Source organism: Amphiprion ocellaris, chromosome 6 (assembly GCF_022539595.1).
Source record: "Amphiprion ocellaris isolate individual 3 ecotype Okinawa chromosome 6, ASM2253959v1, whole genome shotgun sequence".
NCBI lineage: Eukaryota > Metazoa > Chordata > Actinopteri > Pomacentridae > Amphiprion > Amphiprion ocellaris.
The window spans coordinates 38,353,373-38,372,122 of NC_072771.1; the positions used below are offsets into that span (position 1 = coordinate 38,353,373).

The 18,750-nt window shown below is 40.9% G+C and overlaps 1 protein-coding gene across 1 annotated transcript; it reads left to right on the forward strand.

Annotated features, from left to right (window-relative positions):
• The first annotated feature begins 1,505 nt into the window (after window positions 1–1,505).
• Window positions 1,506–6,246, forward strand: dmrt2a (doublesex and mab-3 related transcription factor 2a). The gene is made up of 4 exons (XM_023285873.3): window positions 1,506–1,636; window positions 2,365–2,780; window positions 4,419–4,521; window positions 4,885–6,246. The coding sequence occupies exons 2-4, from the start codon at window positions 2,406–2,408 to the stop codon at window positions 5,976–5,978; spliced, it is 1,572 nt and encodes a 523-aa protein (XP_023141641.1). The 5' UTR covers window positions 1,506–1,636; window positions 2,365–2,405; the 3' UTR covers window positions 5,979–6,246.
• The last annotated feature ends 12,504 nt before the right edge of the window (window positions 6,247–18,750 follow it).

Below are 18,750 nucleotides of genomic sequence, written 5' to 3' on the forward strand. Positions count from 1 at the left end.
ATCCTGTTATTTCTGCCAGCAGGACAGACTGTAACAACCTGCAGGACACACTTTCACCTGCTTAGCTGCTTTGTCACACTTTAAACTATGACAGAGAGCCTAGAATATATGCAGGATAGTGCCTATAATTATTGTAATATTCTGATGGGAAATGGCAATAATAGAACCTCATCATTGACTTTTTGAGGTGCATGTTGCAACCTGCAGGTTTTAATCTGTTATGTGTCTTTATGGGAAATGTTGTCGACAAAATTTGAATTAATTTAAGAAAAAATGTGCTGGATTATATAAAAACTGACCTAAAAAGGGGAAAATGTTAATATCTGTATCTTCAGATTACTTGTCCCCTATAAATTAATTTAGCATTTTTGTAAGACATCTAGTGAACTAAATTTAAAATAACTTCAGAATAAATATCTTGGGTTATGTAAAAGCTGGCCATAAAAGGGTGAAATGTGTATGTTTTGCCTTCATGTGAAGGATTAGTTGTGTCTTTGCTATCTGTGTCTTTGTTCAACATCTTGTGACAAAAATTAGAATTTATTTAGGAAGAAATATGTTAGATTATATGGACACTGGCTTGAAAAGGGGGGAAAAGGCAATATGTGAGCTAAAAGATTACTTGCGGTTGATCTTTTTGCAGAACAAGAAATCTTAAAGAATAAAATGTAAAATAAATAAATAAAAAAGAATAATGTAATATTAAATATGTGTCTGTATATAAAAACTGATTTTAAAAGGCCATTACATGTATAAGATTAGTTGTGTAATATAATTCTCTTGCATAGACTGCTTATATTTTTGTATGTAAGGTCTTGTTTTGTTGTCAACTTATACGTCATACCAAGCCGTACATATTTATTATAATATGAGAAGGAATGTCTTGCTTTTAAATCAGTAATAACAGCCTTTCCTTTTGTTTCTCTTGATATGTCAGCCAATGTTTAACCTTTTGTCACCTATAAAATGCCAATTATGGATAACTGATTTTCTGTTGCTTCATTTATCAAAAAATAACATCTTAGGAAAAGCCAGACTGTTCTCCAGCTGTAAACTAAACAGAAAGATAATATCTAATTATATTTTATCCATAAAAATAGACAAAGAAACTGAAGGGGGGTTACAGAAAGTGATAGTTAAACAACTTAGCTTTGATTACCAATAGGCTAATTAGCTATTAGTGACACAAAAACACTTTCACTCCACAAACTGACAAGCTGCTGATATATTTAGATAAATTAGTGCTCTGTAGATAGACAGACGGTAACTAGTAACGTTTCTACGTGTTAAACACCTTCTCCGGCTGGTTTTAGACGTGAAAAGTACGCAGGAAAAGTAATCAAATTACTGTTAGCCGTTACCGGTGATGACTGAGGTGACCCCGCCCACCTGCAACGGCTCGTAATCCTATTGGCCGGCAAGTGTTTGTCGGCAGCCAATCAGCGGGCTCGGAGCTTCGCCTGCAGCGGTTCTTAGCAGCGTCTCGGTGAGTTGGATCCTCAGAGGAAAGTTTGAAGCTTCACGGTGACTCTCATCCGTCCGCTCAATTAACGGCTAATTACCGGGAGCGAGTGGCTCATCCATCACAGCACTAACGACACGGTCACCGCTTTAACAGCCTGCTGGACCCCCGGAGGTAAAATGGACTCTGTTTTTATTGTTTTCGCTGCCACAGACTCAGTATTGAGGCTTTTCACTTTCACAATAATAATTAAATACTCAGAAGCATACTGTAGCACAATTAATGCATGAAATAACCAACTAAATGCCACCTGAGAAAGCATAACAAAATATTAGGCTATTCTAGTTTGTTTTATGTAGACAGCTGATGTGATAAATATGATAAATAAAATATCATAATAACCCTCATTGATGTGATTTAGTATATTTTGGGCTTCCAGCAATGCACGTTTACATTTTTCTCAAGATTTGTAGGCCACAAAATTAAATAAACGTTGTTGTAGTTTAATATTCAGTATAATCTTCAATAAATTGCATGAACTGTAATTATTGTAAGCAACTGTATCTGTCAAGGCTGCATATTTTAGGACTGTGTGAGTAAAATGTTATCAGTTTCAAGTGTTTTCACACCTGTAAAAATGTAAACCATTAAAAAAAATATGTCCACATTGGTTATTGGATGTTAATGAAAGAATCATAATGTAGTTTATTATTATTTTGTATTACTGAAGAGGTTGATTTATAGTATATTCTATTTAGATCTGGACTTTTGAGTTTAATAAAATTAGTTCCTGATTCTTAAATTTGGAGATGTTTAGGTTTATTGACGCTGAACCAGTGAATGATTTAGATTATTTTCTTTAAAGTGCAGATGTATCTCTAATAATTAATATTTTTCTGCAGATATAAAGTGGGTGTGAAGCCGGTGCAGGACTCGGGCAGACATGTCAGACAGCACCGGGTGCGAGTTTGAGATCGACGTGGAGAGTCTGGAGACGGAGAGCGACGACCTGGCGGACTCCTGCAGCCGCCCCGGCTCGGCTCCGCTCGGCCCGGCCGCCTCCGAGGACGACGGAGACGGCACGAAGGGCGACGACAGGCCGGGACCCAGCGGCGGCTTGTGCTCCGGAGACCAGAGGAAGCTGAGCCGGACGCCGAAGTGCGCACGGTGCCGCAACCACGGCGTGGTGTCCTGCCTGAAGGGCCACAAGCGCTTCTGCCGCTGGAGGGACTGCCAGTGCGCAAACTGCCTGCTGGTGGTGGAGAGGCAGCGGGTGATGGCGGCTCAGGTGGCCCTGAGAAGGCAGCAGGCCACGGAGGTAGGCCGGCAGGGAGAGTGTGTGTCTGTGCAGCGCGCTTTTTAGCAGCGCTAACGCTTGGAACGGTGCGTCCGTGCGCTTTTACGCAGCAGAAGTTAATTCACTCGAGTCTAAACAAACATCAAATCCAGTCAAGTGGAGCCTGAGCTGCTCAAATTTGAGTTTGCATTAAGAAGCAGGGAGGATTTCCAGGTTCTGTGTTGATCCGTAAGTGAGAGGCATTTATGTTGACTTTGTGAATCCGGTGGCTCAGACGCTGCCATATTTCAGCGGAGAGGGAAACCCATGCCAGACGTGTTTTAAAGCAGTTAAACATCCTCTCAGGTGGCGCAGCTGTAAATTATCTTGTCATTAGTTCTGGCACCTCCAGCAGCACTGGAAATGTTCGGCCTCACAGTGACATGTGGCCTTTGAGCTGACTGCTGCTTGTTTTTGGTTTCATTTCATTTAAGTATTTGCCTGAGCTGCTCTTAAACTAAAAACGCTGAAATATCTGCAGATATAGAACGTTTGTAAACAGGCGTATTAAGATATTTAGAAAATCTCAGTGGAGAATTCAAAGCGGCTGAGTTGACAGGAGCTCCTGATGTTCCAAATGACCTGAGTGCAAACAAATTATCAGCTTCTGCAGGCGAAGCTTGCTGTGATTTGTGGTTGCATGGCTTCACATTGTGTTTTTGATAAAACTAACACAGTTACACGCCTTAGAAAATGTTATTTTTTGCTTTACTGTGTTGGTTTTTCCACAATCAAGCACTACTTTTAAAATAGTTTTTGAAGAAACTGAAAATTTTTGCTCCAGAAATGGGCCTAGTTTTAGTTTTAAGGTTTATTTTTATGTGGTTGGATAAATTAAAAGGCCTTTATTGTGCATTTTAACAGTATATCTGCTTGTTACTTTCAGTTAGAGAAGCCTTTACGGGTTCTTGGTATTCTACAACTAAACTAAAAATGCATTTATTTTCCAAATTAAAGCTGATCTGCACAGTTTAACCAGCTTATTTCATTCTAAACAACAAAATATCTCACTTCCTTGAGGCAAAATTGTAATTACTTTGTCCGTTATGTGCAAATATTTGAGAATTTTTGCTGTAAAATGTAAACTATACCAGCTGTGGTGTTTTACATGTGATACCAGTAGTATGTTTTGCTGTTTGAATCTGTCCGTCTGTGTTCAGGGTGTGTCAGATGTTGCTTGTGCTTGTTTCTTGGCTGAAGCTTTATGATAAATTCTTGTCAAATTGTAACACTTGGAAGAAATGCGGTCAGGATTAACGGTTTAAATGTTGAAAATAGCACGTAAAGGTCATTTCTGTGTCTTTAAAATGTCAAGAAATGTGTATGTATTAAACGTATTTAACTTTAAAGTAATCAGTAGCTCTATACAGTAACTGGAGCTAAGCACAGTGATTCGGCTTTCAGCTATTTAACTGCAGATTTTATAACCATAATAACATCAGAAAACCGTATAATGACCCATACTTCCTTGGATTATTTTTATTAAGATGTCGGTTTATCCTATCCAAACACACACACAACTTAGACCTCAGCTATAACAGATCAGACATTACATGAGAACCAAGAAAAACATCCTGACAGCATGTTTAAAGTATGTTCTCTTCTCTCCATTTTTCTTAGGATAAGAAAGGACTATCTGGGAAACAAATTCCAGCCGAGAGGAGGACGATATATCAGCGACACATTCGGCCGTCCTCCATGCTCGCCAAAAGCATCCTCGAAGGTAACAAGGCAGCAGATCTGACCAAAACAAACATTTTTCAGATGCTTTCCAGCTTGTCCTGACTCTGATGAAACTTCCTTTTCTGTGTTAGATTTCCATCTTTCTTTCTTTAACACCAAAACAGCGATAAGGTCTTGCTAACATCTGTAAGCTGTAAACCTTTTGGCATGCGACAAATTGACTAATTCTGCTCTGTTCCAGCACACAGTATGACTAATATCTCTTAAAGTAAAAAGTAAAAATTGTCCTTTTCTGCAGTGTTGTGAGTGTTTCTGCAGGCATGTTTGACATCACCTATAATTCAAAACACATTAAATGTCATAAAACTTGAATAAAATGTCGTTTTTTTTTTTTCTACATCAGGATACCGTCCGGTGCCATCTGATCCGTTCCTGGCGACCAACCCGTCCCTCCCCCCACCGCTGAGCGATCGCATGAGGAAGAGAAGAGCCTTCGCCGACAAGGAGCTGGAAACCATCATGCTGGAGCGCGAGTACAAAGAGCGAGAGCTGATGGAGAACAGCCAGACGGCCCCTGGATCGCTGCTCTTCCCCAACAGCATGGTCCACCACGCCGCAGAGTACAACTCCTACAAGACGGCCTACTCACCCGCAGCTCAGGTGGAGCCGCAGCCCAAAGAGCTGTGCGGCTTCCTGGGTCCGAACTGCCTGGATCTGGGCATGCAGTACCCGTCCAGCTCCGCCAACGTGGAGCTCATCTCCTCCAACGTCAGCGTGGCGACAACCTACCGCCATTACCCGCTGCAGCCGTCCCGAGGCGGCTTCATGATGTGGCCCCGCGGCGCCGCCAACCTGGGCGACGCTCTGCTCTACCAGCAGTGTCTGTTTAACGCCACGGCGGTGCAGAACATGAAGCCGGGCGCCGTCTGGGAACCCAAAGTGATGCCCGCAGAGAGCCAGCCGCCTGACCAGGAGGTGGCTCTGGCTGCTAAACTGGAGGGATCCCGAGCCGCCATGCTGCAGGACTCTTCAGACCCTCAGCGGGCTGATCCCAAACCTCCCGGTGCCACACATGCAGGGCCCAGGGAGTGCTCGGCCTTCTCTCCGCCTAAGAGGAGCTTTGGACAGTCCTTTCCCAGCAACCCACATTCTCAAAACTCTAGCCAAGTCCAGAACAAGCCGAGCAAGGACAAGCTTTCCATGAAACTCAACTCCTTTCACTCCCTCATCCAGCACTCGCTGAGTGAAAAAGCCGGCGGCGGGTCTGGGCCAGAGCTCCGAGCTCCGTACTGCAAAGAGCTCTTAGAGGAGGCCGCCCGCAAGTTCAGGGAGGGCTCAGCCAAGGACATCCAGGCTGTAAAGATCACAGACAGGTACGCCAAAGACTTCCTGTCCAAACCTGTGGGGACCAAGATGGCATCCAGCGAGTCTTTGTCCTTCTCTGTGGAGGCCATACTGAAGCGACCGACGCCCGCCATGAGCCGAGCATTCCATTAACTTCCACTGAGTGTCTTTTCTTGCACTATAAACGTCAGGTTTGTCTCAGAAAGAGATCGACTCTAGTTGTGGTTTTGGGGTCAAAATGGAAAAACACAGGCACTGCGTTAGAAAGTAGACCAGTTTGAAATTAATTTTTTTTCTCAGTGTAATATTTATGTACAGTATATTATATTTTCCATGTGCATGTTTTAATAACTTTATTGTGTAGAGTATTTAAACATTATCCCAATGTTTTCCTCATGTCAATAAACTTTATAAGATTGAACTCTTTCCATAAAAAGTGTCCGATTTCATTTCATGCTCAAGTTATGACACATTTAACTGTGAGCAGGTTTTTGTTTAGGTCAGGAGTTAGTCTGCGCCGACCCATAAATGACTGTGGTTGCAGGTTGGTGCTTATTAAAAACAGAAAAACCAAACAGGCGATTTCAGATATGATCCCAAATTACATATAAAAACATGCAGAAAACACTTTTATGTGATAATATGATTAATTTAGCAAAAACAAATATGCTGCAAATGTTTTTGAATCCTATTTTTCATGTTCCACTATTAAAAGTAAGTTTTAAAAAAATGTCCTCTGGAGATTTCCTATCATCTCAGGCACTTTGAAATTTTTGTGCATATCAAATTTTTTTTAATGCACTTAAATTTCAAAATAAGATTAGCAGATGCTAGATATTTCCCTAAACATATGCCATACTAAATATCATGGCATAGTTATATATTAAATATGCCATATCTCGTGCACAGATATATTGCATTTAAAAAAAAAAAAAAAAAATTAAAATTAAGTTGCATATTTTAGTCCTGCAGGCATAATAGTGGCTAAAATTAGATTTATTACATATTAATTTAGGGAAACTTTACTGTAACTTTACTTTGAAACTCAGTATAATTATAGAAATAGTTGAAATAAATGCAGCACAGTTATATCTTTGATCTAACTTAAGCATCTTTATAAGTTATTGAGGCACTAAATTAAGTCACAGTATCTTCATAGTAACTGTTTCAAGTAAATGTCATAAGAAGTCTGCTGCAAAATAAGCTACAGCTACAAAGACAGGCTCACTGAAAATGATTAAAATAATATTCCCGGATTGTCCTTTATGACAATGTCTATTTGCATAAACACAAATCACACAAAGAAAACACATAAGTGAAGTGTGGATGTGGACTAACTGTGCTGAAACATGATATCGACCCATAAATCTGAGAGCAGCATCATCTCATCCGTTCAAGATGCGTTTCTCCACTCATTCCTTTCCAGTTACCGCCTCTCAGAGTGTGTGTTTCTGTGTGTGTGTGTGTGTGTGTGTGTGTGTGTGTGTGTGTGTGTGTGTGTGTGTGTGTCTGTGTGTCTGTGTGTGTGTGTGTGTGGGTGTTGAAAGACAGCTCCAAACACGGGTTTCACATGAGCTGCACAACACTGATCCGTGCAATAATGAACAAGACGGGAGGTTAAAAAAAAAAGTCTCTAATCTCTTCTTTCTGGCACAAATGTTCACATTTCATCGGCATGAATCTGCAGCCAAAACCACTGGAGTCTTTGATAAAGGCTCTATTTTCTTGTCACTTCACTTCTTTTTCTTTCTTCCTCGCTCTTAATCCCACTGAGAAATCTCATGTCAAGAGGAGGCCACGGATGTGTGATTGTTTTAAAGAGTCCTCTTGTTCCTGCTGTAATTGGATTTGGCCTGACGATGACATTTTGTGTCACCAGAGAGGCCTGACATCACTTTAAGTAGCCTGCGGTTGCACTTTTTTTTCCCTTTATTCTGTGTGTGTGTTTGTATTTGCTATCTTTGTGAGGACATTTCTGCACTGTGAGGACATTTACTTGGGTTCACAGTGAGGGTCAGCATCATGCATTGTTGAGAAAGCTTCTTGGAAAGCAGTAGCCATTTGCTCGTTAATTGCACGTGTCTTTTTCACGTTGGTGTCCTTATTTTTCTTAGATGGAACATGTGCAAGCAACTGGATACCTTGAATTTCCCCAGTGGGATTAAAAAAGCATCCATCTATCTATCTCCATCTTTTTCAAGGCCTATACCAACACTGATAATTAGTAATCAAGGACACCAATATTTGGAACCATTTGCAACAGAAGTTAAACCTTACTGTCAAAATTTAGTCTAACACAAACTCCAACACATTAAGATATCTTTGTTAAACATGTTTAACATAATTAAACACATGTAAGCTTCATATTTTACATGCGTTTGATTGAAAGAGAACTTTTAAACCTCCGTCCTTCAGTGTTGGTTGGTTTTGATTCATGCTGTGTAACCAGATAAGATCAGATTGAGCTGTAGGGGGGACATTGATGAGACCACAGAGTGTTTTGGCCTGTGGTGGCCGTGTGCGTTTGGAGATGGACTTTGTACAGCTTCTATGTCTGGATGACTTGTGGGAGGTGATTGATTACACCTGGATGAAGTCTGAGCTCCAGATTACAGCTGGAACTCATGAGGAGTGATTAGCTTAGCGCTCCAGACCTCCTCCCAGCCCTGGTCCTCCCCGCCTCCCGACACATCGGATTGGTTCACCAGCACAACTCCTCCTCTTAGAAGATGCCAGCAATCACCACACACCAGTATATCTCTCCAATCAAGCTGGTATTTGTAACCAACTCACCCTGGTGCCTCTATGTAAGTTGTGTATTTTTTGCATCCCTGTGTGGTCCGTCAGTTCGTAAGTCCCTGAGCTTCTGTTGGCTGCTGCTAATTCGGTGTGTGGCCCCAAGTCCTGTGGTGTCTGGCCTTAGGACATTAGATCCTTTGGGTCCTGTGAGTTGCAGAATGAGGCCTCTGTGGATTGGGTTGGTTGTTCTGGTGTGTGGTATCCTGGGACTTAGAGGTCCAGACTCTTGGTTGTGTTCCTCAAGCCATTCCTGAACAGTTTTGTGGTTTGGCAGGCTGCATCGGCCACTAACACTGGGGAGTGCCATTTCCATCTGGCCTTGACTCAGGCGGTAGAGCGGGTTGTCCACTAATCGTACAGTCGGCCGTGCAATCCCCCAGAGACATTTCATCAAAAACACTCAGCAGGCCAACTAAACTCTGTTTTGTGTCTCTATGGAAAAGCGTTCGCTTCAGTCACACAGATGCTGAACTGGCTGGTGTTTCAACTGAACTGAAGTGAAATTTGGATTTAGATCCCTCGGAAAGATTTCAGGATTGCATGACTGTGATGTTCGTGCATTTGTGTGATATGGAAAAAAAACAAAAGAACATCTCCATTCGTGGTATGGCTGCAGAGCATAAACCTCTCATGACAAAGACGAATCTGAAAAAACACTGAGATGTGGAAAAAGAGGTTATAAAACATGACGTCCACAGTCAACTGTGATGCCTTTTAATGTCTAACGTCTAATCTCAGAGGTCAGCTGTGGTGGTTTTAAAGCATCCAAAACTAAATATAACAGGATGGATTTTGTGGCAGGAAAAAAAGTTGCACAAGACACGAAGACTATTTGTATTTTATGCAAAGCTGCAGCCATAAAAGACTTGAATATGACTCAGAGCAAACATCATAAAGCTGCTATGAGGAATAAAATGAGTTTTCACACCGTGCTGAATTAGTTTTCTGCCTTAAATGCTGTTTATGACTCACACACCAAACATTTATCACCTCAAAGTATCAAATCTTGAGATACAACCACAGCACAATGAGGAAATTGTTGTGTCTCTGGCTTAAGTGTGTGTGTGTGTGTGTGTGTGTGTGTGTGTGTGTGTGTGTGTGTGTTTTTCTTTTCCCAGCATCACAGCATGAAGGAAAGTCACTGGTCTCTAAATGGCAAACGACACCTGCGTGCCCTAAACAAAATGCTACTGTGTGAACTACAACTGTTGATAAGGGGACGGCGGTAGAGGGGTGAGGCGGGGGTTAGCGGGGGAGTGGGAGCGGCAGGGGGTGAGTCAACGATCCAGTTCACTCTGCTGACATGTTAAATCTCACACTTTGGGGATGAGTCTCTGGTAAGGACTTCAGCAGATACTTATCAGCGGCGGTTAGTGCAGACAAACACTGTCACCTTCTGCTCGGCAGCCAACTGCTGTCATCAACACACACACACACACACACACACACACACACACGCACACACACACACACGCACACACACAGAGAGAGAGAGAAGTCTGGGAATTCAGTGTTTCATTGCTCTTTTTTCAGAAAGACAACAGAACAGAGGTCGCCGAGTGTGTTTGTTGCTGATACACACCAATGTTGTTGCATTAAATGTCACAAAGCTGCATTTTTTTCAGCACTTGAAGGACAAACAGGAGGGATTGTTGCATATTTAGCTGAGAAAAGAGTATTTGTGGTATATTTATTTAGGCAGTCCATGCTGTCTGCAGAGTTTTTGTTTTGCCTTGAACAAGCATAGACATTAGAATAGAAATTTTATGCTATACAGCTAGACATCTGTAATCTCTCTTCTGGATTTAATATTTTTAAATATACAGTATTTGGTCTAATTTATATATACATATGTCACATATTGGTGCAGTGCGCTGACATCTTCATGCTTTTCTTTTTGGGTTTCTATATACTTTTAGCTGTTCTTCTACAGTTGAAGCAGCCATTGATTTTCATTTATTTATTATTTTAATATTTCAGCTATACATTTGGGTGACAAATTAAAGGAAAAACCCGAATGAACGAGCAGAGAAACACAAGAAATGCAGATAGATAGATAGAAACAAAGACAGATAGATAGATAGATAGAAACAAAGACAGACAGATATAGATAGAAACAAAGATAGATAGATAGATAGATAGAAACTGAGACAGACAGACAGATGGATAGATAGATAGATAGAAACAAAGACAGACAGACAGATGGGTAGATAGATAGATAGAAACAAAGACAGACAGACAGATAGATAGATAGATAGATAGATAGATAGATAGATAGATAGATAGATAGATAGATAGATAGATAGATAGATAGATAGATAGATAGATAGATAGATAGATAGATAGATAGATTTGAGCAGTTACATCAAATCATGATCTAATCTTTGTCAAAAACACCCAGCAGGTCCACTAAATTCTGTAAGGTGGTTTTATTTTGCTTTCGGGGGGCATTTTGATGGCACAGATTGGGTCCACTTGCCCTGTTAGAGGAAAAAGGGTCACTGCAAATCACTACAAAGTTGTTCTGAGAGATCACCTTCATCGTTGCCGTCCCGATGGTGGTTTCTTCCAGGATGACAATGCCTCCATTCACTATATATGCCGTGGCCTTCAAGCCTTCAAGCCTTCAAGATCTCAACCCAATAGAGCACCAGGTAGAGATTTTGGACTCACTTTTTAGATGGTATTCTCCACCACTACCATCAAAACACTAAATGAGTGAATATCTTTTGGAAGAATGCTGTTAGATCCCTCCAGCAGAGCTTCAGAGATTTGGAGAATCATTGTCCAGGTGCACTAAAACTGCAGTAAAAACAGCCTCACACATCTGTTAGCATCTGTTTTATTGGATTCCTTCACCCCAAAAATGTACACTTTGACACCAAATTTGTCATTATACCTATAACCGAAGCAAAGTTATAGGCTAAAGATAAATTTATTTGTAGGACCCTAAGGTACTTCCATGCCAACGGAGACCTTTGCATCAGGCCTATTTTTTGGGCTTAACCTTCCTACTATTGTGGTCGACTTTAAATCTTAATAAGTGCAGAGATGCCTCACTACTCAGTACAGTGGATTAAGAATAAAGTGGTGTGATCACTTTGTACGGACTTCCCCTGCTATGATACAACAGCTCCATTCTTCTGCCGCCCATATAGCATTTGGCTGCCCTGCCAGTGACTGTGTGGTTGGTTTATTGCTTTATCACCACACACACACACACACACACACTTGCACACATCTACACACCCTTCTCCAGGTGTTAAACCAAGCCATCCGTCCCACTGTTGCCGTTGTCACGCCACCAACTCTCAGCCCGTCTGATACGCTACAATCCTTTGCACATTAAGAATCTATTAAGCACCATGAACTCAAACACGCACTCAGACGGGGGAAAAAATCACACGCTGGGTTATTTTGACTCGGGAAAATAAATGGCACAAGCTCTATTTTGCATCAGCGATCAGTGGGCGTGAAGGAAAGGGTAGGATCTCTATTCATTTTCACCGCTGTTGTTCCCCTCAGCCTCTACCAGCAGTGCCGGCCAGCTCCTGCATTCCTTCCCAGCACCTTGTAATCCAATAAGAAATGTGTAGCAGTGCAGCTCTCTGACAAGTAGCTCCCACTTAATTACCATGTAGTTGGGGCTGACAGGCCTGGGGGCTGATAGGGGCAGATCCTGAAAACACCCCCACACACATAACTAAAACTGAAATAATATTTCATCACTCTGGAGTTGTTTGGACATCTCTTGGTTGTGGAGCAGAGGCAGAAAGGGGTCATGCTGGTTGAATTTGAACCTAAATGATGATATTTTATGTAGCACATGTGAGATAACTCACAAATCTGTGCAATCTATGCAAGATGCGATGACTAGACGACTGGGTCAGAGCGTCTCTAGTGCAGCTTGTGTGGTTTGAAGAGCTACTGTAGAAGGAACTGTTAAAAAGTCCTAATGCTGCTGTGATAGCACCACAACTTGCTGTATAGCTGCAGAGTGTCCATGCTGACTACTGTTCACTGCTAATGACTCCTATAATGGGTACGTGAGTGTCAGAGCTGGAACATACAGCAATGGAAGAAGGTGACCCGGTTCTTCTACATCATGTAGACATCTTGAAGAGTCAGTCTTCCCTTTTCTCAGACCACACGCAAATGGTCATGAACCACTTGGAGAACCTGTTTGTCACCAACTTCTCAGAGAACTCGAGGTGCAGCATCCAGCAGCCAAAAAGATCATGATGGTACCCACATCCAAGAGCAGGAGGTCGGAGACACTGCCAGCTTTGTCCTGGTGTTCGCTGGAGCTCTGCTGGAGCTGACTGAAGAGCTGCTGAAGAGCTGCTCAGCTGCTCAGGCTTTGTCTGAGTCAGAGGTCACTGAAGACTATTAGAAGGGGTTTGTCATTTACCTGGAGAAAAGATGGCAGCAGGAGGCACTATAGGAAGGACTTTGAAACTTGCATCCTGCAGTCATGTGGACGTTACCTTGACACCTACCTAAACACTGCTGTAGTCTATGAACATCCCTTCATGGAGACACTATTCCTTGATGATGGTAGCCTCTTTCAGCAGGATAATGCTTCCTGCCACACTAAAAATATTGGTCAGGAATGATTTGAGGAACATGACAAAGAGTTCAACGTGTTGACTTGGCCTCCAAATTCACTGCATTTCAGTGTGATGGAGAATCTGTGGGATGTACTGAAGAAACATGTCCAATCTATGGAGGTCCCACATTGCAAATTCCAGTAGTTAAAGGATCTGTCTTGGCGTCTGATAACACAGAACACCTTCAGAGGTCTGGGGAGTCTAGACCTTGACTGATCAGAGCTGTTTTGCCTGCACAAGAGCGACCTACATCATGGTTGTGTTCCAACTCTTTAGTACCTACTACAGCTGTCCTCTCAAATGGCATACTGTTTCTTGCAGTTTGTACGTCGCTTTGGATTAAAGCGTTTGCTAAATGAAACCGTAGAACTGTAGAATTGTGGCATACAACAGAATTTTTGATCAGAATAATACCTTAAACTATGATTATCAGAGTCTGTAGTGTGAAATGAGTATCATCTGTCCGTGTGCTGTCGGTAGCTCAAGTTCGTTTACAGCGATGCTCAACATTGTAAGATGTGTGACGTAACTGCACATAAGGACTGTGCTTCAGAATGAGTAGAAAAGCAGGCTAGTTTACATAATGCACCATCTGACCAGATATAATAGGTCATGTGGATATTTTTGGGATACTACGTGTACTGGGACGTGCTGTGTCTATTTCTCTAGTACTATATAGTATGGATACTATAGCATAGCTAGTATTAGCCAGGTGGTTTTAATGTTTTGTTTGAGTGGTGTAAACCTCCTTATCAGTAAGTCGGTGCTTATATTCATCAGAACTGTAGATGTTACAGACTTTTATACCTCAGTCAGTGGTGACCCAGATGGAAATGAGATTTTAGCTATGTCTTGTGCAGTAAATACACTCTGCAGTCTCGCTGTTAAGAAGATAATGAATGCAAATGAAACGTTTTGCTGCTCTATTTAAAATCTATAATAATACTAATCAGGTGTTCTTGGTGTTTCTACAGATGTATAGAAGTATAAAGTTTGGCGGGAACAGTAAGATGTGAGATGTACAGACGTGTAGCGGGTTAATATGTTAAACTTCATCCTACTCGTATTCAGACATTATCTTAGGTTTTGGATTTTGTTTGTGTTTTGTGTGTTTCATTTTCTCTTTTGCCTTCATGATACTGTGGCATGAAATGGATAAAATATAATAACGCTGTTTAGTCGACTACAAATCTGTGGTCTTCAGTCAGAAATGCTCCATCTTTTGTTCACCATACAGTAGTGAAGAATCTTGTATGGATATTTTTTCTAGATCCTGATGTATTTTACCGGTTCTCACACAGAAATTATTCTAGTTTAAAGCAGCTTTATCATGAAATCTTCTTATATCTGAACCTCCAGTCTGCTGTGTTTAAACTCTGTCTCCATCCCAACACTGACACAATCTGTTCATTGTTCCTCGACCTGCTGCCTCCTCAGGGTGGAGAACAATTACTTCTCAGACCTGTGTTCTAGTTTTTGTTGTTTCAGCTCCAGAACCACCCTGATCTTCTGCTCACACTTTCTTGGAACGCAAACTGACATTTGGAGCACTAAAACAACAACACCTGAACAGTGGACCTGTGTCTCAAAGCAAACAGCAAACCTTCTCCTCGGGTCCATAAAACGATTAGCCCTGCCCTGAGGGACGAGTTACAACTGAGGAGAGGTTTTGTATAGTAAAGAAAAAGGAAGGAGGTTGTGCAGTTTCACCTCTGTGTTTTCTCTGTCTTTGTTTTCACTCCGAGTTCGGAAACTCGATTTGTTTCCATGGAGTTTATTTGCAAGTTGAAGCTACTTGAGGGTTTGTCTCGTCCTCGCTGAAATAATTTTGAAACATTCACGCAAGGATCAAGGAGAAAGGCAAATACAGCCACTTCAAATCCAGATGATAGTCACATTTGCAAGTTTATGCAAATAGTTGTAAATCTTTGAGCAGCCGGTGTTCAGAAAGGTGACCCTTGAGACAAAAACAATCATCTTTTGATTCTCGCAGCATAGATTTGCGGCAGCGAAAAATGAAACTTTACTGATCAGTTTCTGTTGCTGCCGTTTCATGCAGATTTCCTCGATTTGCACTGGTTTCATTCGAGGAAATTGTCTTCATTTTGTGACTTATGCAAACATCAGCGTCTTCTCCACCTGCTCAGCTCCTGCAGGGCATTTGCCAGTCTAAACATTCATGTAAATGCTATGGAAAAGCGCTTTGTGTTGCATTGTCACCCAAAGAAAATATCATGATCCTCTGCGATGCGCCGCCGGACCGAGGCCCCGCGCACTTCATCACAAATGTTATTTCTGTCGGGTTTGTTGTCTTTGCAGCCTCCCTCTGATTTTATGCGCAGCTCGTCATAGCTGTAGCGTGAATGGGGAAAAAAGAAATCAGTTGCGACTGTTGCTTGGTGAACACCTCTGCATGTAGAGGTCGGTGCAGATGGTGCAGCTGTGAATCAGTGATAGATGACCACTGCACCTGGCTAACCAGAGCAAACAGCCCGATTGCCAGGGTTAACACTTAAAACATCTGATTTGCATACGCCTAAAAGAGTGCATTCAAATACACACTCCCTACAGCCTCCCCACAGGCAAACTAAACATCTATGTTTAGAGCGAGCTGTGTACTTTTTGTTGTTTTTTTCAACTTTACTCATTCAAAAATGTAACATGTATTTAAAATTGTATTCACTGTGGTGCACTGAAAGAGGTTTTTAGGTGTTTAGATTCTTATGAGAAGGTGCTACAGCAGCTTTATGTTCTCTACTGGAGTCATTAAGTTGAGCTTTGCAAACCACAAAGGCTATTTTTTTTTACAGAAATAAATAAATAGGCCAGTAGATTATCTGTATTTGGGATAAAGGAAGTATTTACTGTTATTTTCTCCAAAGACTGGTGCTTGAAAGTTTGTGAAACCTTAATAATTTTCTGTATTTTTGCATAAATATGACCTAAATCTGGGAATAGATCTATAATTGCCTGGTTGACTATCATGGCCGATATCTGGCATTTTACTAATTATCGGTATTTACCGATTATTGATAAATGAAATGCTCTACTTCAGGTCTGATGCAGCTTCCTCTCTCTGTATGTGGTCTCAGAAATGTCACTCAATCAGCAGAAACTGAACAAGAAACACAAACCAGGAAATTAGCTTCTCTTTAGTGGCAAAAGCTAAGCTAATGGCTAGCGGCTAAGATTAGCAGCCACATATTAACCTTAAACAGAGTCTGGAAAACAAGAATTAATAATAATGCTTTAATATATGGGCCTTAGTGGGCAATAAAAGTGACAGAACAGTGAAATATTAAGAAAATAAAGAAGAACAGCAGGAGACAAACTGATCAATCTCAGTCGAACTCACATAAACAGAGGAGAGTGTCCTAATTTAATCACTCCTCTTTCTATTTTACATATCCACTTATAGTCATACTTATTAATGAAAACACTTAGTTATCAATGGCAGCCTAAAACATTACATTTAAATAGATATATTGGTCTCAAATATCGATTGTCAGCCTTTCTTGAGTACCAATAATCAGTATCAGCCCTGGAAAACCCATATCAGTCAATCTGTACCAAAATCATCATCAGAGTTCCACAAATGTCCCAAAAGTAGAACCCAGTTAAACAAAGCAGATCAGACTATTCCACTTAGTTGTTTGCGTTTAAGATTAAAACATATATTTGTGAGTGACAAAAGTAGCTGAAAGTTTGGGATCAGTGGTTAATTTGACAGTGAAATTAGTCAGGTGGATTCAATCAATGGCTTTGCTCAATTTAAAGAACAGCAAATTGGCAAAATCTGAGCTTCACACCACACGTTTGTGAAAATGCATTATAGTGTGAACAAAGCAGATGTTTGAAGATGCCAGAGAAATAGTTGTTGATGCTCATCAGACTGGAAAAAGGTCACAAAACCATCTCTGAAGAGTTTGGACTCCACTAATCTACAGAAAATGCAGAAAAATTGAAAATTCAAAAGTTTTCACAGACTTTTCAGCAACAAAATTGCATCCTTATGACACAGGTACACAAAAAAGAAAGTACAACTGATGAATAAATCATTTGTACATTAATCATACCTGGACAATAGAAAAAACATCAAAATGGCAACAGAGCTGGTGACACGATGCCGAGCTGATGGGAAAGCACGATTTCTGGTTTAAATATCTTCCCTCTAGTGGCTGCATGGAAGTATAGATATTGGAAAACGCACTACAGTTTGCAAATTAACTGCCAACAAAACCTCAAAAAAGAAAAGAAACAAACAAAACTTTGGCCATCTATGACAGAAATATGGAAGGAAGTCCTCAGGAGTTTGGTTGAAGGTTCTTTCATGGCAGCTGGTATCTATCGGTTACGTTTGGTGATGTCCAGAGTCTCTAGAAGTTAAACAGCTGGGCAGTCATGTGACTTAAATGTCCATTATGTCAAAAGTTATTCACAAAATGCACATATCCTTTACTGAAGAAGTCAAAAACCACCTCAGACGAGTGAAAACTGTTTCATTAAAGTGCCAAAGGTTTTCCTAATTGTGTGATACTTCAAAATAAAAGTATGATACTATTGTGTCCTATAACTCTAAGTTCCAACTCAGAAATATGTTTACTTCAGATGCTGGTTTCACTGTGCAGAAAGATGCATGTTCTCTAAAAGCAGGAGGAAAAATCTCAGCTTGACACGTAAAAGATGATTTTACAACATCACAACCAGTCATGGCTCAATATGCAAATTAAATAACATGGAAACTCTTGTGTAAAGCAGGAGATGTCCTTTTACCAACACAATAAACCTTTTAAAATGATAAATATTTGCATAGATTTTCTATTTTTTGCATTTGAGGCACATCTATGCAGAATAAGTGACTCAATTCAGCATATTTTCAGTATAAAACACTGGATTTTTGATCATTCTTCCACAATGCAATGCATAAAAGAGATGGAAAAAGAAGATAAAATAGAATTATAGCTGCACAAACATCTCTAGAACAACATAACTCAAATGTCTGATGCTGGTAGCCTTTCGAAATTGAAGTTTTGTTTGAGTGATTTGCAGTTTTTTTGGCACAGATTTAGAATTCGGTTGTAAAACTGCTTGTGGCATGAATGCAGGAGCAACTTGTTTGACATCTGTCATATATTTAGGTGTTTATGTTCTCTAGAGTTGTAGTGAACTTGTGGTTTTTGGCTGAGGAAACACTGGCGATGAAGGCTCGGTTTATAGTCTTTATGCTTTTGATGGTTCCTGGCTGCCGTGTTTATTTGAATAAACAGTTTATTTTTGCATATTTATCTTCCTGTTGTGCTTTTATGGGGACAAAAGGTGGCGTTTCCCTTCAAGAAATGAAGCAACACATGACAGCTACATGTTTCATAGTCACTTTATCCATCATGTCTGAGCTTGAATAAAGACTGGCTCGGCGTATTTGCGGCATGTTTTTGAGTCTGAGCTCTGCAGACGTCGCTTTGTGCTCGCAGACGTCTCGCGGTGTCCTGCAGGCAGCTGTCTTATGTATTTCCACA

Coding starts and splice junctions, on each gene's coding strand:
- dmrt2a (XM_023285873.3), top strand. CDS start 2,406: ATGTCAGACAGCACCGGGTGCGAGTTTGAGATCGACGTGGAGAGTCTG. Junction 2,781..4,418: donor GAAGGCAGCAGGCCACGGAG/GTAGGCCGGCAG, acceptor CATTTTTCTTAG/GATAAGAAAGGACTATCTGG. Junction 4,522..4,884: donor CGCCAAAAGCATCCTCGAAG/GTAACAAGGCAG, acceptor TTTCTACATCAG/GATACCGTCCGGTGCCATCT.